The sequence below is a fragment of the Stegostoma tigrinum genome, chromosome 9 (genome assembly GCF_030684315.1).
Source record: "Stegostoma tigrinum isolate sSteTig4 chromosome 9, sSteTig4.hap1, whole genome shotgun sequence".
In the NCBI taxonomy this organism is placed as follows: Eukaryota; Metazoa; Chordata; class Chondrichthyes; order Orectolobiformes; family Stegostomatidae; genus Stegostoma; species Stegostoma tigrinum.
This window is the reverse complement of record NC_081362.1, coordinates 67735264-67760705: the sequence shown is the minus strand read 5'-3', so window position 1 is coordinate 67760705 and position 25442 is coordinate 67735264. Positions and strand designations below refer to the sequence as shown.

Here is a 25442-nt window from a genome sequence, read left to right as displayed (position 1 = left end):
CTCTCTCGTGGTGTCTCTCTCGCGCGCGCGCTGTCTCTTTCGCGCGCGCGCTGTCTCTTGCGCGCGCGCGCTCTCTCGTGCTGTCTCTCGCGCTCGCGCGCTCTCTCGTGCTGTCTCTCTCGCGCGCGCGCGCTCTCTCGTGCTGTCTCTCTCGCGCTGTCTCTCGCGCGCGCGCTCTCTCGTGCTGTCTCTCGCGCGCGCGCTCTCTCGTGCTGTCTCTCTCGCGCGCGCGCTCTCTCGTGCTGTCTCTCTCTCGCGCGCGCGCTCTGTCGTGCTGTCTCTCTCTCGCGCGCGCGCTCTGTCGTGCTGTCTCTCTCTCGCGCGCGCGCTCTGTCGTGCTGTCTCTCTCTCGCGCGCGCGCTCTGTCGTGCTGTCTCTCTCGCGCGCGCGCACTCTTTCGTGCTGTCTCTCTCTCGCGCACGCACGCGCTCTTTCGTGCTGTCTCTCTCGCGCACGCGCGCGCTCTCTCGTGCTGTCTCTCTCTCGCGCGCGCGCTCTCGTGCTGTCTCTCTCTCTCGCGCGCGCGCTCTCGTGCTATCTCTCTCTCTCTCGCGCGCGCGCTCTCTCGTGCTGTCTCTCTCTCTCTCGTGCGCGCTCTCTCTCGTGCTGTCTCTCTCGCGCTGTCTCTCTCGCGCGCGCAGCGCTGTCTCGTGCTGTCTCTCTCGCGCGCGCGCGCTGTCTCGTGCTGTCTCTCTTGCGCGCGCGCTCTCTCGTGCTGTCTCTCTTGCGCGCTGTCTCTCTTGCGCGCTGTCTCTCTCGCGCGCGCGCTCTCTCGTGCTGTCTCTATCGTGCTGTCTCTCTCGCGCGCGCGCGCTCTCTCGTGCTGTCTCTCTCTCGCGCGCGCTCTCTCGTGCTGTCTCTCTCTCTCTCGTGCGCGCTCTCTCTCGTGCTGTCTCTCTCGCGCTGTCTCTCTCGCGCGCGCGCGCTGTCTCGTGCTGTCTCTCTTGCGCGCGCGCTCTCTCGTGCTGTCTCTCTTGCGCGCTGTCTCTCTCGCGCGCAGCGCTCTCTCGTGCTGTCTCTCTCGTGCTGTCTCTCTCGCGCGCGCGCGCTCTCTCGTGCTGTCTCTCTCGCGCGCGCTCTCTCGTGCTGTCTCTCTCTCGCGCGCTCTCTCGTGCTGTCTCTCTCTCGCGCGCGCGCTCTCTCGTGCTGTCTCTCTCTCGCGCGCGCGCTCTCTCGTGCTGTCTCTCGCGCGCGCGCTCTCTCGTGCTGTCTCTCTCTCGCGCGCGCTCTCTCGTGGTGTCTCTCTCGCGCGCGCGCTGTCTCGTGCTGTCTCTCTCGCGCGTGCGCGCTGTCTCGTGCTGTCTCTCGCGCTCGCGCGCTCTCTCGTGCTGTCTCTCTCGCGCGCGCGCGCTCTCTCGTGCTGTCTCTCTCGCGCTGTCTCTCGCGCGCGCGCTCTCTCGTGCTGTCTCTCGCGCGCGCGCTCTCTCGTGCTGTCTCTCTCTCTCGCACGCGCGCTCTCTCGTGCGCGCTCTGTCGTGCTGTCTCTCTCTCGCGCGCGCGCGCTCTGTCGTGCTGTCTCTCTCTCGCGCGCGCGCTCTCTCTGTCGTGCTGTCTCTCTCTCGCGCGCGCGCGCTCTGTCGTGCTGTCTCTCGCGCGCGCGCGCTCTCTCGTGCTGTCTATCTCTCGCGCGCGCGCGCTCTCTCGTGCTGTCTCTCTCTCTCGCGCGCGCGCGCTCTCTCGTGCTGTCTCTCTCTCTCGCGCGCGCTCTCTCGTGGTGTCTCTCTCGCGCGCGCGCTGTCTCTTTCGCGCGCGCGCTGTCTCGTGCTGTCTCTTGCGCGCGCGCGCTCTCTCGTGCTGTCTCTCTCGCGCGTGCGCGTTGTCTCGTGCTGTCTCTCGCGCTCGCGCGCTGTCTCGTGCTGTCTCTCTCTCTCGCGCGCGTTCTCTCGTGCTGTGCCTCTCTCGCGCGCGCGCTCTCTCGTGCTGTCTCTCTCGCGCGCGCGCTCTTTGGTGCTGTCTCTCTCTCGCGCGCGCTCTCTGGTGCTGTCTCTCTCGCGCGCGCGCGCTCTCTCGTGCTGTCTCTCTCTCGCGCGCGCGCTCTGTCGTGCTGTCTCTCTCTCTCGCGCGCGCGCTCTGTCGTGCTGTCTCTCTCTCGCGCGCGCGCTCTGTCGTGCTGTCTCTCTCTCGCGCACGCACGCGCTCTTTCGTGCTGTCTCTCTCGCGCACGCGCGCGCTCTCTCGTGCTGTCTCTCTCTCGCGCGCGCGCTCTCGTGCTGTCTCTCTCTCGCGCGTGCGCTCTCTCGTGCTCTCTCGCGCGCGCGCGCTCTCTCGTGCTGTGCCTCTCTCGCGCGCGCGCGCTCTCGTGCTGTCTCTCTCTCTCTCGCGCGCGCTCTCTCGTGGTGTCTCTCTCGCGCGCGCGCTGTCTCTTTCGCGCGCGCGCTGTCTCGTGCTGTCTCTTGCGCGCGCGCGCTCTCTCGTGCTGTCTCTCTCGCGCGTGCGCGTTGTCTCGTGCTGTCTCTCGCGCTCGCGCGCTCTCTCGTGCTGTCTCTCTCGCGCGCGCGCGCTCTCTCGTGCTGTCTCTCTCGCGCGCGCTCTCTCGTGCTGTCTCTCGCGCGCGCGCTCTCTCGTGCTGTCTCTCTCGCGCGCGCGCTCTCTCGTGCTGTCTCTCTCGCGCGCGCGCTCTCTGGTGCTGTCTCTCTCTCGCGCGCGCTCTCTGGTGCTGTCTCTCTCGCGCGCGCGCGCTCTCTCGTGCTGTCTCTCTCTCGCGCGCGCGCTCTCTCGTGCTGTCTCTCTCTCGCGCGCACGCTCTGTCGTGCTGTCTCTCTCTCTCGCGCGCGCGCTCTGTCGTGCTGTCTCTCTCTCGCGCGCGCGCGCTCTTTCGTGCTGTCTCTCTCTCGCGCACGCACGCGTTCTTTCGTGCTGTCTCTCTCGCGCACGCGCGCGCTCTCTCGTGCTGTCTCTCTCTCGCGCGCGCGCTCTCGTGCTGTCTCTCTCTCGCGCGCGCGCTCTCTCGTGCTCTCTCTCGCGCGCGCGCTCTCTCGTGCTCTCTCGCGCGCAGCGCGCTCTCTCGTGCTGTGCCTCTCTCGCGCGCGCGCGCTCTCGTGCTGTCTCTCTCTCTCTCGCGCGCGCGCTCTCGTGCTATCTCTCTCTCTCTCGCGCGCGCGCTCTCTCGTGCTGTCTCTCTCTCTCTCGTGCGCGCTCTCTCTCGTGCTGTCTCTCTCGCGCTGTCTCTCTCGCGCGCAGCGCGCTGTCTCGTGCTGTCTCTCTTGCGCGCGCGCTCTCTCGTGCTGTCTCTCTTGCGCGCTGTCTCTCTCGCGCGCGCGCTCTCTCGTGCTGTCTCTCTCGTGCTGTCTCTCTCGCGCGCGCGCGCTCTCTCGTGCTGTCTCTCTCTCGCGCGCGCTCTCTCGTGCTGTCTCTCTCTCGCGCGCTCTTTCGTGCTGTCTCTCTCTCGCGCTCGCGCTCTCTCGTGCTGTCTCTCTCTCTCACGCGCGTGCTCTCTCGTGCTGTCTCTCTCTCACGCGCGCGCTCTCTCGTGCTGTCTCTCTTGCGCGCGCGCTCTCTCGTGCTGTCTGTCTCTCGCGCGCGCTCTCTCGTGCTGTCTGTCTCTCGCGCGCGCTCTCTCGTGCTGTCTCTCTCTCTCGCGCGCTTTCTCGTGGTGTCTCTCTCGCGCGCGCGCTGTCTCTTTCGCGCGCGCGCTGTCTCGTGCTGTCTCTTGCGCGCGCGCGCTCTCTCGTGCTGTCTCTCTCGCGCGTGCGCGTTGTCTCGTGCTGTCTCTCGCGCTCGCGCGCTGTCTCGTGCTGTCTCTCTCTCTCGCGCGCGTTCTCTCGTGCTCTCTCGCGCGCGCGCGCTCTCTCGTGCTGTGCCTCTCTCGCGCGCGCGCTCTCTCGTGCTGTCTCTCTCGCGCGGCGCGCGCTCTTTGGTGCTGTCTCTCTCTCGCGCGCGCTCTCTGGTGCTGTCTCTCTCGCGCGCGCGCGCTCTCTCGTGCTGTCTCTCTCTCGCGCGCGCGCTCTCTCGTGCTGTCTCTCTCTCGCGCGCGCGCTCTGTCGTGCTGTCTCTCTCTCTCGCGCGCGCGCTCTGTCGTGCTGTCTCTCTCTCGCGCGCGCGCGCTCTCCCGCGCCCCGTCTCTCGCGCGCGCGCGCTCTCCCGCGCCCCGTCTCTCGCGCGCGCGCGCCTCTCCCGCGCCCCGTCTCTCGCGCGCGCGCGCTCTCCCGCGCCCCGTCTCTCGCGCGCGCGCGCTCTCCCGCGCCCCGTCTCTCGCGCGCGCGCGCTCTCTCGTGCTGTCTCTCTCTCTCGCACGCGCGCTCTCTCGTGCGCGCTCTGTCGTGCTGTCTCTCTCTCGCGCGCAGCGCTCTGTCGTGCTGTCTCTCTCTCGCGCGCGCGCTCTCTCGTGCTGTCTCTCTCTCTCGCGCGTGCGCGCTCTCGTGCTGTCTCTCGCGCGCGCGCTCTCTCGTGCTGTCTCTCGCGCGCGCGCGCTCTCTCGTGCTGTCTCTCTCTCTCGCACGCGCGCTCTCTCGTGCGCGCTGTCGTGCTGTCTCTCGCGCGCGCGCGTTCTGTCGTGCTGTCTCTCACGCGCGCGCGCGCTCTGTCGTGCTGTCTCTCTCTCGCGCGCGCGCGCTCTCTCGTGCTGTCTCTCTCTCTCTCTCTCTCGCGCGCGCTCTCTCTCTCGTGCTGTCTCTCTCTCGCGCGCGCGCGCGCGCGCTCGCGCGGTCTCTCTCGCGCGCGCGCTCTCTCGTGCTGTCTCTCTCTCTCTCGCGCGCGCTCTCTCGTGCTGTCTCTCTCTCTCTCGCGCGCGCTCTCTCGTGCTGTCTCTCTCTCGCGCGCGCGCGCTCTCTCGTGCTGTCTCTCTCTCGCGCGCGCGCGCTCTCTCGTGCTGTCTCTCACTCGCGCGCGCGCTCTCTCGTGCTGTCTCTCTCTCGCGCGCGCGCTCTCTCGTGCTGTCTCTCTCTCTCGCGCGCGCTCTCTCGTGCTGTCTCTCTCTCGCGCGCGCGCGCTCTCTCGTGGTGTCTCTCGCGCGCGCGCGCTCTCTCGTGCTGACTCTCTCGCGCGCGCGCGCTCTCTCGTGCTGACTCTCTCGCGCGCGCGCGCTCTCTCGTGCTGACTCTCGCGCGCGCGCGCGCTCTCTCGTGCTGACTCTCTCGCGCGCGCGCGCTCTCTCGTGCTGACTCTCCGCGCGCGCGCGCTCTCTCGTGCTGTCTCTCTCGCGCGCTCTCTCGTGCTGTCTCTCTCGTGCTGTCTCTCTCGCGCGCGCGCCCTCTCTCGTGCTGTCTCTCTCGCGCGCGGCGCGCGCTCTCTCGTGCTGTCTCTCTCGCGCGCGGCGCGCTCTCGTGCTGTCTCTCTCGCGCGCGCGCGCTCTCTCGTGCTGTCTCTCTCGCGCGCGCGCGCTCTCGTGCTGTCTCTCTCGTGCGCGCGCTCTCGTGCTCTCTCTCTCGTGCGCGCTCTCTCGTGCTCTCTCTCTCGTGCGCGCTCTCTCGTGCTCTCTCTCTCGCGCGCGCTCTCTCGTGCTGTCTCTCTCGCGCGCGCTCTCTCGTGCTGTCTCTCTCGCGCGCGCTCTCTCGTGCTGTCTCTCTCGCGCGCGCTCTCTCGTGCCGTCTCTCTCTCGCGCGCTCGCGCTCTCTCGTGCCGTCTCTCTCTCGCGCGCTCGCGCTCTCTCGTGCCGTCTCTCTCTCGCGCGCGCGCGCTCTCTCGTGCCGTCTCTCTCTCGCGCGCGCGCGCTCTCTCGTGCCGTCTCTCTCTCGCGCGCGCGCGCTCTCTCGTGCCGTCTCTCGCGCGCAGCGCGCTCTCCCGTGCCCCGTCTCTCGCGCGCGCGCGCGCTCTCCCGCGCCCCGTCTCTCGCGCGCGCGCTCTCCCGCGCCCCGTCTCTCGCGCGCGCGCTCTCCCGCGCCCCGTCTCTCGCGCGCGCGCGCGCGCTCTCCCGCGCCCCGTCTCTCGCGCGCGCGCGCTCTCCCGCGCCCCGTCTCTCGCGCGCGCGCGCTCTCCCGCGCCCCGTCTCTCGCGCGCGGCGCGCTCTCCCGCGCCCCGTCTCTCGCGCGCGCGCGCTCTCCCGCGCCCCGTCTCTCGCGCGCAGCGCGCGCTCTCCCGCGCCCCGTCTCTCGCGCGCGCGCGCTCTCTCGTGCTGTCTCTCTCTCTCGCACGCGCGCTCTCTCGTGCGCGCTCTGTCGTGCTGTCTCTCTCTCGCGCGCGCGCTCTGTCGTGCTGTCTCTCTCTCGCGCGCGCGCTCTCTCGTGCTGTCTCTCTCTCTCGCGCGTGCGCGCTCTCGTGCTGTCTCTCGCGCGCGCGCTCTCTCGTGCTGTCTCTCGCGCGCGCGCGCTCTCTCGTGCTGTCTCTCTCTCTCGCACGCGCGCTCTCTCGTGCGCGCTGTCGTGCTGTCTCTCGCGCGCGCGCGTTCTGTCGTGCTGTCTCTCACGCGCGCGCGCGCGCGCGCGCTCTGTCGTGCTGTCTCTCTCTCGCGCAGCGCGCGCTCTCTCGTGCTGTCTCTCTCGCGCGCGCTCTCTCGTGCTGTCTCTCTCGCGCGCGCTCTCTCGTGCCGTCTCTCTCTCGCGCGCTCGCGCTCTCTCGTGCCGTCTCTCTCTCGCGCGCTCGCGCTCTCTCGTGCCGTCTCTCTCTCGCGCGCGCGCGCTCTCTCGTGCCGTCTCTCTCTCGCGCGCGCGCGCTCTCTCGTGCCGTCTCTCTCTCGCGCGCGCGCGCTCTCTCGTGCCGTCTCTCGCGCTGCGCGCGCTCTCCCGTGCCCCGTCTCTCGCGCGCGCGCGCGCTCTCCCGCGCCCCGTCTCTCGCGCGCGCGCTCTCCCGCGCCCCGTCTCTCGCGCGCGCGCTCTCCCGCGCCCCGTCTCTCGCGCGCGCGCGCGCTCTCCCGCGCCCCGTCTCTCGCGCGCGCGCGCTCTCCCGCGCCCCGTCTCTCGCGCGCGCGCGCTCTCCCGCGCCCCGTCTCTCGCGCGCGCGCGCTCTCCCGCGCCCCGTCTCTCGCGCGCGCGCGCTCTCCCGCGCCCCGTCTCTCGCGCGCAGCGCGCGCTCTCCCGCGCCCCGTCTCTCGCGCGCGCGCGCTCTCTCGTGCTGTCTCTCTCTCTCGCACGCGCGCTCTCTCGTGCGCGCTCTGTCGTGCTGTCTCTCTCTCGCGCGCGCGCTCTGTCGTGCTGTCTCTCTCTCGCGCGCGCGCTCTCTCGTGCTGTCTCTCTCTCTCGCGCGTGCGCGCTCTCGTGCTGTCTCTCGCGCGCGCGCTCTCTCGTGCTGTCTCTCGCGCGCGCGCGCTCTCTCGTGCTGTCTCTCTCTCTCGCACGCGCGCTCTCTCGTGCGCGCTGTCGTGCTGTCTCTCGCGCGCGCGCGTTCTGTCGTGCTGTCTCTCACGCGCGCGCGCGCGCGCGCTCTGTCGTGCTGTCTCTCTCTCGCGCGCGCGCGCTCTGTCGTGCTGTCTCTCGCGCGCGCGCGCTCTCTCGTGCTGTCTCTCTCTCTCGCGCGCGCTCTCTCGTGGTGTCTCTCTCGCGCGCGCGCTGTCTCGTGCTGTCTCTCTCGCGCGTGCGCGCTGTCTCGTGCTGTCTCTCGCGCTCGCGCGCTCTCTCGTGCTGTCTCTCTCGCGCGCGCGCGCTCTCTCGTGCTGTCTCTCTCGCGCTGTCTCTCGCGCGCGCGCTCTCTCGTGCTGTCTCTCTCGCGCGCGCTCTCTCGTGCTGTCTCTCTCTCTCGCACGCGCGCTCTCTCGTGCGCGCTCTGTCGTGCTGTCTCTCTCGCGCGCGCGCGCTCTGTCGTGCTGTCTCTCTCTCGCGCGCGCGCGCTCTGTCGTGCTGTCTCTCTCTCGCGCGCGCGCGCTCTGTCGTGCTGTCTCTCGCGCGCGCGCGCTCTCTCGTGCTGTCTCTCTCTCTCGCGCGCGCGCGCTCTCTCGTGCTGTCTCTCTCTCTCGCGCGCGCGCGCTCTCTCGTGCTGTCTCTTTCGCGCGCGCGCTGTCTCGTGCTGTCTCTTGCGCGCGCGCGCTCTCTCGTGCTGTCTATCTCTCTCGCGCGCGCGCTCTCTCGTGCTCTCTCTCTCTCGCGCGCGCTCTCTCGTGGTGTCTCTCTCGCGCGCGCGCTGTCTCGTGCTGTCTCTCTCGCGCGTGCGCGCTGTCTCGTGCTGTCTCTCGCGCTCGCGCGCTCTCTCGTGCTGTCTCTCTCTCGCGCGCGCGCTCTCTCGTGCTGTCTCTCTCGCGCTGTCTCTCGCGCGCGCGCTCTCGCGTGCTGTCTCTCGCGCGCGCGCTCTCTCGTGCTGTCTCTCTCTCTCGCACGCGCGCTCTCTCGTGCGCGCTCTGTCGTGCTGTCTCTCTCTCGCGCGCGCGCGCTCTGTCGTGCTGTCTCTCGCGCGCGCGCGCTCTCTCGTGCTGTCTATCTCTCGCGCGCGCGCGCTCTCTCGTGCTGTCTCTCTCTCTCGCGCGCGCGCGCTCTCTCGTGCTGTCTCTCTCTCTCGCGCGCGCGCGCTCTGTCGTGCTGTCTCTCTCTCGCGCGTGCGCGCTCTGTCGTGCTGTCTCTCGCGCGCGCGCGCTCTCTCGTGCTGTCTATCTCTCGCGCGCGCGCGCTCTCTCGTGCTGTCTCTCTCTCTCGCGCGCGCGCGCTCTCTCGTGCTGTCTCTCTCTCTCGCGCGCGCTCTCTCGTGGTGTCTCTCTCGCGCGCGCGCTGTCTCTTTCGCGCGCGCGCTGTCTCGTGCTGTCTCTTGCGCGCGCGCGCTCTCTCGTGCTGTCTCTCTCGCGCGCGCGCTCTCTCGTGCTGTCTCTCTCGTGCTGTCTCTCTCGCGCGCGCGCGCTCTCTCGTGCTGTCTCTCGCGCGCGCTCTCTCGTGCTGTCTCTCTCTCGCGCGCTCTCTCGTGCTGTCTCTCTCTCGCGCGCGCGCGCTCTCGTGCTGTCTCTCTCTCACGCGCGTGCTCTCTCGTGCTGTCTCTCTCTCACGCGCGCGCTCTCTCGTGCTGTCTCTCTTGCGCGCGCGCTCTCTCGTGCTGTCTGTCTCTCGCGCGCGCTCTCTCGTGCTGTCTGTCTCTCGCGCGCGCTCTCTCGTGCTGTCTCTCTCTCTCGCGCGCGCTCTCTCGTGGTGTCTCTCTCGCGCGCGCGCTGTCTCTTTCGCGCGCGCGCTGTCTCGTGCTGTCTCTTGCGCGCGCGCGCTCTCTCGTGCTGTCTCTCTCGCGCGTGCGCGTTGTCTCGTGCTGTCTCTCGCGCTCGCGCGCTGTCTCGTGCTGTCTCTCTCTCTCGCGCGCGTTCTCTCGTGCTCTCTCGCGCGCGCGCGCTCTCTCGTGCTGTGCCTCTCTCGCGCGCGCGCTCTCTCGTGCTGTCTCTCTCGCGCGCGCGCTCTTTGGTGCTGTCTCTCTCTCGCGCGCGCTCTCTGGTGCTGTCTCTCTCGCGCGCGCGCGCTCTCTCGTGCTGTCTCTCTCTCGCGCGCGCGCTCTCTCGTGCTGTCTCTCTCTCGCGCGCGCGCTCTGTCGTGCTGTCTCTCTCTCTCGCGCGCGCGCTCTGTCGTGCTGTCTCTCTCTCGCGCGCGCGCTCTGTCGTGCTGTCTCTCTCTCGCGCGCGCGCGCTCTTTCGTGCTGTCTCTCTCTCGCGCACGCACGCGTTCTTTCGTGCTGTCTCTCTCGCGCACGCGCGCGCTCTCTCGTGCTGTCTCTCTCTCGCGCGCGCGCTCTCGTGCTGTCTCTCTCTCGCGCGCGCGCGCTCTCTCGTGCTGTGCCTCTCTCGCGCGCGCGCGCTCTCGTGCTGTCTCTCTCTCTCTCGCGCGCGCGCTCTCGTGCTATCTCTCTCTCTCTCGCGCGCGCGCTCTCTCGTGCTGTCTCTCTCTCTCTCGTGCGCGCTCTCTCTCGTGCTGTCTCTCTCGCGCTGTCTCTCTCGCGCACGCGCTCTCTCGTGCTGTCTCTCTCGCGCGCGCGCGCTCTCTCGTGCTGTCTCTCTCTCGCGCGCGCTCTCTCGTGCTGTCTCTCTCTCGCGCGCTCTCTCGTGCTGTCTCTCTCTCGCGCTCGCGCTCTCTCGTGCTGTCTCTCTCTCACGCGCGCGCTCTCTCGTGCTGTCTCTCTCTCACGCGTGCGCTCTCTCGTGCTGTCTCTCTTGCGCGCGCGCTCTCTCGTGCTGTCTGTCTCTCGCGCGCGCGCTCTCTCGTGCTGTCTGTCTCTCGCGCGCGCTCTCTCGTGCTGTCTGTCTCTCGCGCGCGCTCTCTCGTGCTGTCTCTCTCTCGCGCGCGCGCTGTCTCGTGCTGTCTCTCTCTCTCTCGCGCCGCTCTCTCTCTCGCTCGCGCGGGCGCGCGCGCTCTCGTGCTGTCTCTCTCTCTCGCGCGCGCGCTGTCTCGTGCTGTCTCTCTCTCTCTCGCGCGCGCGCTCTCTCGTGCTGTCTCTCTCGCGCTCTCTCGTGCTGTCTCTCTTGCGCGCGCGCTCTCTCGTGCTGTCTCTCTCGCGCACGCGCTCTCTCGTGCTGTCTCTTGCGCGCTGTCTCTCTCGCGTGCGCGCTCTCTCGTGCTGTCTCTCTCGCGCGCGCGCTCTCTCTCTCGTGCTGTCTCTCTCTCGCGCGCGCGCTCTCTCGTGCTGTCTCTCTCTCGCGCGCGCGCTCTCTCGTGCTGTCTCTCTCTCGCGCGCGCGCTCTCTCGTGCTGTCTCTCTCGCGCGCGCGCGCTCTCGTGCTGTCTCTCTCGCGCGCGCGCGCTCTCGTGCTGTCTCTCTCGCGCGCGCGCGCTCTCGTGCTGTCTCTCTCGCGCGCGCGCGCTCTCGTGCTGTCTCTCTCGCGCGCTCTCTCGTGCTGTCTCTCGCGCGCGCGCGTTCTCGTGCTGTCTCTCTCGCGCGCGCGCGCTCTCGTGCTGTCTCTCTCGTGCTGTCATGCTCTCTTTCTCTGAAGTCCTAGTGTGCTTTGATCACTGTACCCTACAGTATCATTTGCTATGAGTTAGCTCATTATTCCACTTTACTGATCGATGGCAAATCCAGAATAGTCTGCTCCCAGTTTCTTCCCCAACACATTGCTCAAGAATCAATCTCTGATAATATTCTTTGAGACAACTCTTGCCCATTTAATTATTTTAATCTGTATGCATATTAAAACTACCCATGATTATTGCTGTACTTTTCTTACAAGTCTGCAGGATTTCCTGGTTCATACAGTGCCCAACTGCAGAACTACTATCGCCCAGGGGCTTCCATTCTTGCTATTTCTTATTTATATCCAGACTAATTCTACATTTTGATGTACAGCGCTTGGACAATTGTGCACTACAGCACTAATCTCTCCAAATCAACACCACCTCCATTCCCTTCCTCCCTGCCCTTGTGAAACAGAGTATCCTCAGATATTCCATTCCCACACTTGTCTCCTCGCAATCACTTCTCCATAATTGCTGCCAAATCGTTCCCATTTGATTCTGTGTGCATTGTTAGTTCATTAAGGTTACTTCAAATGCTTTGTGCTTTCAGATACGAAGCCTTTAAGTTGGTCTACTGTGAAATTCCTGTAAACTTTTATGATTCCTTTTTATAATACCACATTACATACACATATCCTGTCCTTCCATTTTCTGTTAACAATCAGTCGCCTCACTAACCTATACGGAGTAGCTCAGTGGTTAGCGCCCCCCCACACACACCTCAGCAGGGACCCAGGTTCAATTCCATCCTCGGGCGATTATCTGTGTGGAGTTTGCACATTCTCCTGGTGTTTGCATGAATTTCGTCTGGGTGGTCTGGTTTCCCCCTGCTCCCCCCCCCCACGCCCAGTCCAAAGCTGTGCAGGTTAAGTGGGTTGGCTAAATTGCCCACAGTGTCCAGGGATGTACAGCGAGGTGGATAACCATGGGAAATGCAGGGTTACAGGGATAGGATATGGGGGCTGAGTCTACGTGGGATGGTCTTCAGAGGGTCAGTATAGACTCGATAAGCTGAATGATCTGCTTCCACACCGTAGGGCTTCTGTATTTCTACTTCTCAGTTAGCTCTGATTTTCTAATGTTCCATGTAAGTGAACCCTTCTCCCCTTCCCATGATTTAGGTTGGAGCCCTATCTGTAGCCCTAGTTATTTGGTTCATCAGGACTCTGGTTCCACCCTGTTTCAGGTAGAGCCTGTGCTCTTGGAACAATTCTAACTAGCTGGTTAAACGCCACAATTTATAGTGACTGCGGAGAAAAAAATGAGTAAACTGGCTATCTCCAACTTTGACATGCTTTTTACTGCAGAGCAAAAACAACTGCTCCTCAAGAGCTCTGATTGACAAGTTTGTGGGAAACAATGCCTCCAAGCTGATCAGCTACCTAGGAGCCAATCATAGTTTGTGGTCGGCAGATGGTCTACCTTGTCATTAGTCCACAGACCAATCAGCTACTATTGGCAGCCAAACTCCATTCATTCATATCCTTGGCTTTAGGCCTAAAGTAAACCAGGCCTCTGAAATAACACCACAGAGGCTGGTATCCAGTCACCAAGTCAGTCTTCATTTACACACTGAGAGACCTTGACACTGATCCAGCTCCTTCAGAGAGCCAGCTCTCTGAATGAACAGGCTGTCTGACGCTCCTGTTCTTACCAGTTAGCCAGGGCTCCTTGGTCAAGGCTGTTAATCTGGTCCAGTCAGGAAACTCGTATTCAATGAGGTCCACCTGTCTGATCCTGTTACAATCACTACATCTCTCCCACTCCAAGTCCGAAGGCATAGGCTGGTTCTTTCTTTTCATAGCTTTCCTTCGAGTGTATTAGCACCAGGTCAGTTTCCTCCAATGCCACTTCCGATATAGGCAGCCTGTAATGCACAGTAGCTCACCTCTTGCATCTGGAACATCTTGGAAGAAGTTCATTCTCTTCGGGTGGCAAAGGCATGAGGTGCCGACATCCGCCGTGCCCTTTTCAGATTCCCAAGTATGGTCAATGCTCGATGGAGAGCGAATCTAGGTGAATCTTGCTGAACCAATTTCACCACATCAATCTTAGGCTCAAGCCTTTTTACTACAATCAGGCGTAACAGAATCAGCTGCATGCCTTTAAGAAACCAGAACCAAAGGTGTGCCCTTAATCTGTAAATGTTTGCCGGTATAGGTTTTCAGTCTAGCCGAATTTGAGGGTTGGTGACCAAGGTTGCACACGTTTGAGGATTGGTGCCAGGGTAAATTTTGTTAAAGACTGATTCTGCAGTCACTGAAATGGCCGAGCTGGTATTGACCATTTAACCAGATGTTTATTTTGATTGGTTCTGATTTGGATGTTCCTAAGTAATTGAACTGTTCCAGATATTGTGGACTTTCCACAATGTGTGCCATCCTGGGTATTGGCCTATGAGTTCTCTCACTCAAATTAGGTCCAATGGGACTCTTGCTGTTTTGAGTCCATCTACCAGCAGCAACTAAAGAAAATTTTAACTTTTTGGCTGAGGTTTGGCTTTGTTTGGGGTTTTTCTGTGAGCTGAGTTGGAGCTCATCTATTTAGCATGTATCCTGAGTGAGGCTACGCAATTACATTTACTCAAGTGCTGTTCTCCCAACTCAGTTGGACTGGCAAGAATGCCTACTTAGATTGGAATACTGTGCAAGTCATTGTTCCGCCTGCCCCACTTTCTAATGATAAAGCCAGATGTGTGGCCTGTTTTAAGTCCAGTTGGGCTTTTGCTAGCAGGTGCTTTTGCATGATAATGTTTTAAACCCACGTACCAAATAGCTTCTAAGCATCTCATTAGGGGTTAAACCAAAATCACATGCCTCTACCAGTCATCTCATCTTAGTCAAAAATTCTGATATGGATTCTCCTGGTTCTCGAATTGCCGAGTGAAAAAGGTAGCATCTGAGAATGGGAGGAGGGTTGGGCTCGTAATATTCCTTGACTAAATCCATCAATGGTTGCAGTATCTGGTGCATAAGGGAAAGATAGACTCCTAAAAGCTGAAAAAATTGCGGACCCACAAGCTATTTGCAGAATTACTCGTGCTTTTCATCTGTTCCAATGTCATTTGCCTGGAATAAAATAATCTATTTGTTCTGCATACTGGGCCCTGTCTTTGGCACAATCACGTCAAGCTTCCCAAACAGTGGTAGGATGCCAGAAATGCTTACTCCAACTTGAAGATGATTGTTGCGAGGGAGTTTCTTCAGGAGTGTGCTTTTCTTTTCGTCACCACTGAATTACCTCTGCAAATGCTGGTATCTTGTCACCAAAACATCCTTGATAACCAGGTGTAGAGCTGGATGAACACAGCAGGCCAAGCAGCACCAGAGGAGCAGGAAAACTGACGTTTTGGGTCTAGACCCTCCTTTATTTCTGAAGGAGGGTCTAGGCCTGAAATGTCAGCTTTCAGAAATGATGAAGGGTTTAGGCCCAAAACATCAGCTTTCCTGCTCCTCTGATGCTGCTTGGCCTGCTGTGTTCATCCAGCTCTACACCTTATCTCAGATTCTCCAGCAACTGCAGTTCCTACTATCACCGAAACATCTTTTATTTGCACATGGAGAGTCCTTGACACCGATCCAGCTCCCTCAGAGGCAACTCTCAAATTCAACAAAATCTTTGACACTTCTGTTCTCACCTGTCAGCCAGGGTTCCCTGATTAGACCAGATTAACAGTTCCAATCAGGATTCATATTTCATGAGCTCCACCTGTCTGACCTTGTTATAATCACTACAGCTTCCATTACTTGAATAAACAGCTGTGCAAATAATACTTACAATGGATGTCACATTGCACTTTTTGAAAGCAAGTAATCCTTCAACAGTTCTTGGTCATTAAAACCATTCCTTTCCCATTTCAGTCCATAATCAAAAAACTTAATTTGATGAATTAATTTGGCGGTCATTATTCGCATTGAGAATGGATTTCACCCACTGCTGAATGGAGACTGGAAAAATGTGGAATTGTTATCAACTTGCTCTGCCTTCTTAAAATTGAATTTCAGAAAGACTCCCTCTTTTCAGAGGGAAATCACATCTTACTTGTCCTAATCATAAAGGATGAATTGGGAAATATGAAATTCATCATTTGGAAATTATAACACAACTAGTTTCTTGAGAAGGATAGCCTGATGTCTCAAATTATATACATATAATTTGTATATGTAGGACCATGGAGTATCTCTTTTGGTTCTAGATATGCAATGAATATTCTTGGTTTGAAGCCTTCAATCTCGTGTGTAGCCTTATTCAGGTATAATTGGGACTAACTGTGAAACATTGATATAAGTTCACAATATGTGTTTACAAGTTAAGTTGGAGGTGACAGGAATGAGCGCCCTACATTAATCAATCATCCTGTATGAATCACAGAATTGGTAGGCCACAGAAGGAGGCCATTTGCCCATTGTTCTTGCACTGGTTCTATTACATTGTACAAATTTTCTATCTTTTCTCCCCCGTATCTCTGCACACAATTTTTATCCAAATAAATAGCCGGTGCCCTCCTTAATCACCTCAGTTGAACGTGGCCAGCTGCAGTTGTTTAGGGTTTAACTATTGTGAACAATATTGCAAGATCTTGAAGCAGTCTGTGACACAGAAAATCTGAAATGAGGTGCAAGATTGATAATACTGAGGGTCTGTTTAGTTGAGGCATCAGTTAAAGCACAGGTGACTTCTGCCTTCCAAAATAAAACCAGAATGGGCAAAGTCAAGATGTTCTTGTGCGTACAGTGTGAGCATGACTGTAGTGCATTTTGTATAAATAACTAAGAGAAATCATGTGGAAGAATTTAATTTTTATACACCCTTGAACAATGTATCTATTTTTTAGACATCAAGTAAGTTGGCACCAGCAAGATTTATAAATATTCTTTCATGGGATATGTTCATCACTGACAGCTCCAGCATTTGTAGTCCACACCTAATTTTTGGTAAGGTGCCAGTGTTGTAGCTATACTTGTTGAGGGATGCAACTAATTCTGGAACATGTCTTCAGTTCAATCACTGGGATGTTGTCAGATCACATTTGCAGTATCCAGTGCTTTCAGTTTTTTTTTATGTAATGTTGCCTGAATAGAATTGAGTGAAAGTGGACATCTGCAATGCTGGGGAACACTGTCAGGAGGCAAGATGGATCATCCATTTGGCACATGATAAATGTGACATAACTTGCATTTTCAAATGAAACATATGTTATTGTTCATTTCTTGTCTTACTTGAGGAGGTCACAAGAAGGGAAGGCGGTTGCTTTCAAAGTTTTGGTGATTTGCTCTAATGCATCCTGAAAGTAATGCAAAAGAGCTTTGCAGATGTCAAATTCCATGACAAAGTAGACAAACCTTTCTGGTTGAAATATTTGTGCCTAAACCTTGTATATTGCTATATATATATCTTTGTTCTATATATCTTTGGCTCGATTCGTACTTTGAACCTATTTGGTTTGAAAAGGAACATTTTACTGGAACATTGGAACACTGACTCACATAAAATGACTTCAGAGATAATGGGAACTGCAGATGCTGGAGATTCCAAGATAATAAAATGTGAGGCTGGATGAACACAGCAGGCCAAGCAGCATCTCAGGAGCACAAAAGCTGACGTTTCGGGCCTAGACCCTTCATCAGAGAGGGGGATGGGGGGAGGGAACTGGAATAAATAGGGAGAGAGGGGGAGGCGGACCGAAGATGGAGAGTAAAGAAGATAGGTGGAGAGGGTGTAGGTGGGGAGGTAGGGAGGGGATAGGTCAGTCCAGGGAAGACGGACAGGTCAAGGAGGTGGGATGAGGTTAGTAGGTAGCTGGGGGTGCGGCTTGGGGTGGGAGGAAGGGATGGGTGAGAGGAAGAACCGGTTAGGGAGGCAGAGACAGGTTGGACTGGTTTTGGGATGCAGTGGGTGGGGGGGAAGAGCTGGGCTGGTTGTGTGGTGCAGTGGGGGGAGGGGATGAACTGGGCTGGTTTAGGGATGCAGTGGGGGAAGGGGAGATTTTGAAACTGGTGAAGTCCACATTGATACCATATGGCTGCAGGGTTCCCAGGCGGAATATGAGTTGCTGTTCCTGCAACCTTCGGGTGGGGGGGAACCACCCGAAGGTTGCAGGAACAGCAACTCATATTCCGCCTGGGAACCCTGCAGCCATATGGTATCAATGTGGACTTCACCAGTTTCAAAATCTCCCCTTCCCCCACTGCATCCCTAAACCAGCCCAGTTCATCCCCTCCCCCCACTGCACCACACAACCAGCCCAGCTCTTCCCCCCCACCCACTGCATCCCAAAACCAGTCCAACCTGTCTCTGCCTCCCTAACCGGTTCTTCCTCTCACCCATCCCTTCCTCCCACCCCAAGCCGCACCCCCAGCTACCTACTAACCTCATCCCACCTCCTTGACCTGTCCGTCTTCCCTGGACTGACCTATCCCCTCCCTACCTCCCCACCTACACCCTCTCCACCTATCTTCTTTACTCTCCATCTTCGGTCCGCCTCCCCCTCTCTCCCTATTTATTCCAGTTCCCTCCCCCCATCCCCCTCTCTGATGAAGGGTCTAGGCCCGAAACGTCAGCTTTTGTGCTCCTGAGATGCTGCTTGGCCTGCTGTGTTCATCCAGCCTCACATTTTATTATCACATAAAATGACTGCCCATTTGCATCATCATGTAAACTCATGACTACAAAAGACAATAATTCCCTGGAGAGGTGAAAACACATTATTCTTAGGCTTGTGAAAAATGAAAGTTGGAAGTATGATAGGAAAAGTTAATCATCTAGGTCCATAAAAGAATCACTAAAATGATTGCCAATGTGAGCTTGAGCGAAACCAAAACCACCTTTTGGAATATGCAGTATTTTGACCTTGGAATGATGATTTGAGGCAATTGTTGTTGCCAACTAAGCTTTGTGTATGTGCTGGCAAGAATGAGGAAAAGCTTCTCTCCTCTTTTGTCCTCTTTTGAGTTGAAGTATACACCTATACCTCTGAATTTTAACAGCGATGTCTCCAGAAGGAAAAGGAACATTCCAGTTTTATTCTGAGAACAAGTGAAAGTAAAAAAAAACTTTGAATTACAGCTGGACTAGGATATGAGCTGTAAAATATGAACTGACTCTTATTTTTCATAATTTATTTACCTTTAGTTTTTAATCTGTAATTGCACGGATTCTGTGTGCATGTATTGCATTTTGATGCTGATGGTAACCATGTAATACTTTTTTCTTGGTTTGGTTTAAGAACTTAAACTCGAGTTTTAAAACTTGAAAATCCTGTCTGGCTAATCCTTTACAGCCTTCTTGGAAACATTAACGTTCATGCATTTGGTTGGCAGTGGCATCCTTTAAATTTTAAATATACCTGTTCAGTCAAATCATAACGGAAAATATGGAAAGCCATTCCATCTCTCCTCACTTGGTCATAACAAGTCAAAGGATTCTCTTGACACACGATGCACTGAATCATTTCTACCTTTGGCAAGTCAAAGTTGAAACAATGGAAACGTACAAGTTAGTGAAAAGATGTGTTTAATGTATTGAATGTTAATAATATATTTCTTTGTCTTGATAGTAGTGTTCATGAACAGATTTGGCTTAGGTATAGAGAAACCAAATTTCTGTTTTGAGATGTCTAAACTTAGAAATTGATCTTTATTTTAAGCACGAATTGCATTCTTTTGCTCGTTGATGGTAATACTGGACAAGTCAGATCAGAGTGAAACCTGGCTTGATAGTTCGTAAGTTTAATGTTTGCAGTTGGTTACCCTGGTGGATAGTCAATTGAACATATTCATGAGAGGTTGCCAATGTTAACAGAAAAAAACAAGCTTATTACACAATTCATTTTTAAAAAAAGTCCTTTAATGACTGTGTTAACATTTTTAAAACTTACATCAAAACAAAGATACATTTTGTTCCCATAATTTTTTTTTATGGACATTCAATTTCAGAGAGATATCACTCCTCTTAATTCTTTAATTTCTTACTTAACTGACTCCTTCCAGTTCTCTTCCATGGACTGTTGGGATACCTTTACAACTTATTTCCAGTTATGAGGGTCTAAATCCCTTCTCAGTTCTCAACAATTAAAAACTTATATGCAACCTCTCACTGTTTAGAGACATCAAACTAAAACATTTGAACCTAGGTTTTCAGTTCAGCAGAACTGTCTCCCGATTCTTCTACTCTGAGGAAATGGTTCTCCTGAACTGACGTCAAAACTAGGCTAGAGCTCCCTTGTTTTCTTTTCTCTTTCCATTGTAAATTCAAGAAAATAAAGATTTAATTAATTAACAATACACGTGTCCTGCCAGACAGTTAACAGCATCTCAAAATGCTTTGGAAATTATATATTCAGGTTGCTGTTACAAATGACTTTCTGATCTCTTTAAGAAAATGTTTAATATATTGTACACCTTAAATCTCTAGTACTATATTTCATACTGAATCAGGTTTATGTAGAGGTCCCCAGAGCACATAACCAGGCCTATTGAACAAACTATTTATATAAAAGCCCTAATAAAGTAAGCTGTACCAGCTTGTTTTGCAGATTGAAGCTGCCAGCCTGAATGTAAAGCTGACTTCCAAAGTGTGGAAGAACAATAGCAACTACAAATGAATAGGTTAAATTTATTGCCTTTTTTTTCCTATTTCTAGTTGTAAAAATAGTGATCTGCAGAAATTACCACAGCAGTGGTTAGAAGAAGTTCTACATGAAGTTAAGTCCAGTATCCCTACATCCAAACTGTGTGCCACCCGACGTAGTGCCGGCATTCCATTTTATGTTCAGGTATGGGAAGGCTTGGGTTTGTTGGTTAAGACTAAAACTCTTAATTTCTATGAAACTGTTGGATTCCATGACCTTATCATTGGAAATGAATAGATTTGAATTTTTTAAAATTATGAAACAATACTTTAGCTTAATGTTTTTAAAAATTCATTTGGACAGTGTAATTTTACATAACATGTTTAAAAAATGTAGATAGCAATAGACCAACAGCCTTAATAGTTATATTTTCTTTATTTTCTGCTTTGACATAGTTGTCAGTAAAGCAAGGTGGGAAGCTGCTCCTCTCAGGATGCCTCTTATTAATGTTATGCTGTGTTAAAACAAGAATTTGTGCTGATCCATAAAATACCTTTTACTTTATTAAGTGTAAAGAAGTCTGCAACTTAATGCTGTTTTAAGAAGGGCTGATAAATCTGTGTGCAGAATGAACAAAAATAGCAATCAGAAAGCAAATCTAGTTAATTAAGATATAATTTAAAGATAAGGCATCTCATTCAGGTGTTTAAGGATAGAAGATGTCTTTAAAAATTGTACGTTTTATTTTTCTCCCTCTGCAGGCCTTGGTGTCTTCAGAACCTCGGGGGTCCAATATGAGTCTTCTGAAACTGACAATGAAGGAACTGATTTCTCTTGCCATACCATCATCAATTTGCCAAGATGAGAATGTCACCATTCCACAGGTAGCAAAGAGACACAAATTTGTAGTTTGTACATGTTAAATCATATTTTAACAGAGGAACCTCTTAAGAATGTTCTTTGAAATGTCCTAGTTAGAGTTATTAATGCAAATCTGTTTCTGAATGTAACAGAAGCTAAATTACAAATTCAATTTTTTTTCTTACTCCAGTACAATTGTTGCCATTCCCTGGCATTGATAAGAACTGAAGTAATGGCTTTTCCTTGTGTGTGGAGATGGTTTTGATATTTCAGATTGCATTTCATGTATTCCTTGCTGGTGTTTTCTTGTCAAAATTATACCCCAATTGCCTTTTGAAATTTGCTAACGTTATTTACTTGTATTGTTATGACAAAGGTTGCAAGGATGCACTGATTCTTCTGTAGACTCACTCCTCCACTGATTACAAGAAGTTTTGGATTTAACCAGGTTGGCAAAATGGCCAATTTATAAATATAAAAAGTTTAGACTGTGCAAACTTTGTTGTGAATTATATTCGAACATTCTAAAATTAACGAGGTAAATATAGATAACAGTTTAATGCTCAAATACCACCACTGAGCATATCAAACAGCAGTTGCATTAATAGAGACACTAAGGATTTCTAGATGATCACCACCACCACCAGACTGTGGGACACAAACACTTGCTAAAACTTTACACAGGATTATGATGCTTCACTTTTCATGATCTGGCCTGAAACTCCTTCAAATTTGGCTGCATCATAGATTGCATGACAATTGCTCCTTTTCTGGGACTCTGCTGTCCTAGATCCTTGGAAACTGATATCCAGCACTTACTCACGAGCAAACTCCAACTTCTCTCAAACAGTGAGCTCTGCAAGCCCTCGGCCAGTTTCCTGAATTCTATTCGGATTCAATTGCTCAAAGGAAATGTGAGTTTCTTTCACCCTCATTCTCAGTTAAGCTGCAGTTTTAGTGGCGCATGGGCTCTTCTGAGTCTTCACTGCTCCCAGGACTTATCTGGAACTCTGACTGCAAGCACTGAGATCCTACAACTTTTTCGGGTCATAAGAACACAGCCATGCTTCTAGTTGAGTGTTCAACTGCACAACTCCATGTCAATCAGTTATATTTTCAACAATACAGCTAAGCAGTTCTTTTCTACATGGAACTTACTTCGATTTCTGTCAATTATCTTCTCTAACTGTGAGATTGAAAGTTTTCTTCAGTAACCATGAACTGTTTTAAGTGACCTGCTGAAAACTTCGCAACAAGCCCCTGCTCTTGTTTCTATCGAATTTATATAATATTTTGGAACAGTCAAGTGTAACAAGATATTGGAGCTGCCTGTGCCCTTGATGTCACTACTTTTGCCGAGTGCTGAATCCTCCGTAAATTCATACCACAAAATAAGGATTTCATCAGTATTGTATTCCCAGACAGTGTGTTCCATATTCAGTGAATTTAGTTTGTGTTGGAATCCCCCCACCCACAATCTACTGAATGGAAAACTAACAGGACCCTTGCATTGCTTCATTCTATGAGGCTCAGTACTGTTTGACTGCATTCAGGCATTAAATGGACAGCAGTGGGTTTCACACTATATTAACTCCACAGGTTTAGTTGAGATCCCATCTTTGGGGAGCTGCCACTCAGAGATAAGCTATGTTCCTGAGGGCAATGTCAATTGCTAATCATTTGCTGAAGTCTTCACCATGAATTGACACTCGATTGTGGTAAATGTAGCAGGGTGGGTACCTTTTGCGGGGAGAGGTGGTTCACTGGTGAGGTTGAAAGAGTAAGGGGATCAGATACAAGGACACATTGTAGCTTTCAATGCCACCGTCCTTCCGAATACTGGGTCCTTTGATTAGAAATTAAATGCTTGTGAATGATTGACTCCTTTATGAGGCCAGAAGCAATCCTAATGGGTGACTGGGTTGCTTTCAGGAATCATCAGAGAGCCTTGCAAGTCCCATTAAACTCTTAAGTCACCATTAATTCCCAAGTGCCAAATGCTGGCAATGGGACAAGATTAATTTAGGATATCTGGTTGGCTTGGATGCATTGGACTGAAAAAGCCTGCTGCCATACTGTACAGCTCATTGAAAGTCAAATGAGCAGAAATGTTACATTAACTAAGTATTAAAAGCAAAAGAGGTTTCACTGGATTGCAATTGTGTGTTTTAAAAGAACATATGGAAGCGATTTCACAACAAATATTAGACACATTTAATACTTTGCTAAAAGAATAATGTACTGTCTGAAGACTGGTATCTCGCGCTCTCTCTCTCTCTTGCGCGTGCTCTTTCTCTCTCTCGCGCTCTCTCTCTCTCGCGCTCTCTCTCTCTCGCGCTCTCTCTCTCTCTCTCTCTCGTGCTCTCTCTCTCGCTCGTGCTCTCTCTCTCGCTCGTGCTCTCTCTCGCGCTCGCTCTCTCTCGCGCTCGCTCTCTCTCTCTCGCGCTCTCTCTCGTGCTCTCACTCTCTCGTGCTCTCTCTTGTGCTCTCGCTCTGTCTCTCTCGCGCTCTGTCTCTCTCGCGCTCTGTCTCTCTCGCGCCCTCTCTCTCTCGCGCCCTCTCTCTCTCGCCCTCTCTCTCTCTCTCGCCCTCTCTCTCTCTCGCCCTCTCTCTCTCTCGCCCTCTCTCTCTCTCGCCCTCTCTCTCGCCCTCTCTCTCTTTCGCCTTCTCTCTCTTTCGCCTCTCTCTCTCTCTCTCTCGCCCTCTCTCTCTCTCTCGCCCTCTCTCTCTCTCTCTCTCTCTCTCTCGCCCTCTCTCTCTCTCTCGCCCTCTCTCTCTCTCTCTCTCGCCCTCTCTCTCTCTCTCGCTTGCTCGCTGTCTCTTGCTCTCTCGCTCTCTCTCTCGCACTCTCTCTCGCGCTGTCGCTCTCTCTCGCGCTCTCGCTCTCTCTCGCGCTCTCGCTCTCTCTCGCGCTCTCGCTCGCTCTTGCTCTCTCTCGCGCTCGCAATCTCTCTCTCGTGCTCTCTCTCTCTCGTGCTCTCTCTCTCTCGCGCTCTCGCTCTCTCTCTCGCGCTCTCGCTCTCTCTCGCGCTCTCGCTCTCTCTCGCGCTCTCGCTCTCTCTCTCGCGTTCTCGCTCTCTCTCTCGCGCTCATCGCTCTCTCTCGCGCTCGCTCTCGCGCTCTCGCTCGCTCTCACTCTCTCTCACGCTCTCGCTCGCTCTCACTCTCTCTCACGCTCGCAATCTCTCTCTCATGCTCTCCCTCTCTCGCGCTCTCTCTCGCGCTCTCTCTCGCGCTCTCTCTCTCGCGCTCTCTCCCTCTCTCGTGCTCTCCCTCTCTTGCGCTCTCCCTCTCTCGCGCTCTCCCTCTCTCGCGCTCTCCCTCTCTCGCGCTCTCCCTCACTCGCGCTCTCCCTCTCTCGTGCTCTTCCTGTCTCGCGCTCTCTCTCTCTCGCGCTCTCTCTCTCTCGCGCTCTCTCTCTCGCGCTCTCTCTCTCGCGCTCTCTCTCTCGCGCTCTCTCTCTCGCTCACGCTTGCTCTCTCTCTCTCGCGCCCTCGCTCTCGCGCCCTCTCTCTCGCGCCCTCTCTCTCGCGCCCTCTCTCTCTCGCGCCCTCTCTCTCTCGCGCCCTCTCTCTCTCGCGCCCTCTCTCTCTTTCTCGCCCTCTCTCTCTTTCTCGCCCTCTCTCTCGCGTTTGCTCTCTCTCTCGCGTTCGCTCTCTCTCTGGCGCTGTCTCGCTCTCTCGCGCTCGCTCTCTCTCGCGCCTCGCGCTCTCGCTCTCTCTCTCGTGCTCTCGCTCTCTCTCACGTTCTCGCTCTCTCTCTCGCTTTCTCGCTCTCTCTCGCGCTCTCGCTCTCTCTCGTGCTCTCGCTCTCTCTCACGTTCTCGCTCTCTCTCTCGCTTTCTCGCTCTCTCTCGCGCTCTCGCTCTCTCTCGCGCTCTCGCTCTCTCTCGCGCTTGCTCTCGCGCTCTCGCTCGCTCTCACTCTCTCTCACGCTCGCAATCTCTCTCTCATGCTCTCCCTCTCTCGCGCTCTCTCTCTCGCGCTCTCTCTCTCGCGCTCTCTCTCTCGCGCTCTCTCTCTCGCGCTCTCTCTCTCTCGCGCTCTCTCCCTCTCTCGCGCTCTCCCTCTCTCGCGCTCTCCCTCTCTCGCGCTCTCCCTCTCTCGCGCTGTCTCTCTCTCGCGCTCTCCCTCTCTCGCGCTCTCCCTCTCTCAGCGCTCTCTCTCTCTCGCGCTCTCTCTCTCGCTCACGCTTGCTCTCTCTCTCTCGCCCTTGCGCTCGCGCTCTCTCTCTCTCGCGCTCTCTCTCTCGCGCTCTCTCTCTCGCGCTCTCTCTCTCGCGCTCTCGCTCTCGTGCCCTCCGCTCTCGCGCCCTCTCTCTCTTGCGCCCTCTCTCTCTCTCGCGCTCTCTCTCTCGCGCCCTCTCTCTCTCGCGCCCTCTCTCTCTCGGCCCTCTCTCTCTTCTCGCCCTCTCTCTCTCTCTCTCGCGCCCTCTCTCTCGCGTTCACTCTCTCTCTCGCGTTCGCTCTCTCTCTGGCGCTCTCTCGCACTCGCTCTCTCTCTCTCGCGCGCCTCGCGCTCTCTCTCTCGCGCTCGCTCTCGCGCTCTTACACTCTCGTGCTCGCTCTCTCGTGCGCTCGCGCTCTCGCTCGCGTTCTCTCACGCTCTCGCTCTCTCTCTCACACTCTCTCTCTCTAGCGCTCTCTCTTGCACTCGCTCTCTCTCTCGCTCACGCTTGCTCTCTCTCTCTCTCGCCCTTGCGCTCTCTGTCTCGTGCTCGCTCTCTCTTGCGTTCTCTCTCTCTTGCGCTGTCTCTCTCTTGCGCTCGCGATCTCTCTCGTGCTCGTCTCTCACTACCTCTCGCTCGCTCGCTCTCTCTCTCTCACTCTGTCTCTCGCTCTCTCTCGCGCGCTCTATCTATCGCGCGCTCTCTCTATCGCGCGCTCTCTCTCTCGCGCGCCTCTCTCTCTGGCGCGCTCTCCGTGGCGCGCTCTCTCTCTGGCGCGCTCTCTCTCTCTCGCGCTCTCTCTCTCTCGCGCTCTCTCGCTCTCTCTCTCTCTCGCTCTCTCTCTCTCGCTCTCTCTCTCTCTCGCTCTCTCGCGCTCTCTCTCTCACTCGCTCTCTCGCGCTCCCTCTCTCGCGCTCCCTCTCACGCGCTCTCTCTCACGCGCTCTCTCTCTCGCGCTCTCTCTGACGCGCTCTCTCTGACGTGCTCTCTCTGACGTGCTCTCTCTCACGTGCTCTCTCTCACGCGCTCTCTCTCACGCGCTCTCTCTCACGCGCTCTCTCTCTCACGCGCTCT

The 25442-nt window shown here is 55.7% G+C and overlaps 1 protein-coding gene across 2 annotated transcripts in view; it reads left to right on the top strand.

Annotated features, from left to right (window-relative positions):
* thada (THADA armadillo repeat containing) overlaps positions 1–25442 on the top strand; it is a 387510-nt gene that overhangs the window by 85446 nt on the left and 276622 nt on the right. For both annotated transcript variants that reach the window (XM_048536483.2, XM_048536484.2), the window contains exons 22-23: positions 19412–19544; positions 20102–20224. In XM_048536483.2, the coding sequence (XP_048392440.2) occupies positions 19412–19544; positions 20102–20224 (256 nt within the window). The remainder of the gene's footprint in view (positions 1–19411; positions 19545–20101; positions 20225–25442) is intronic.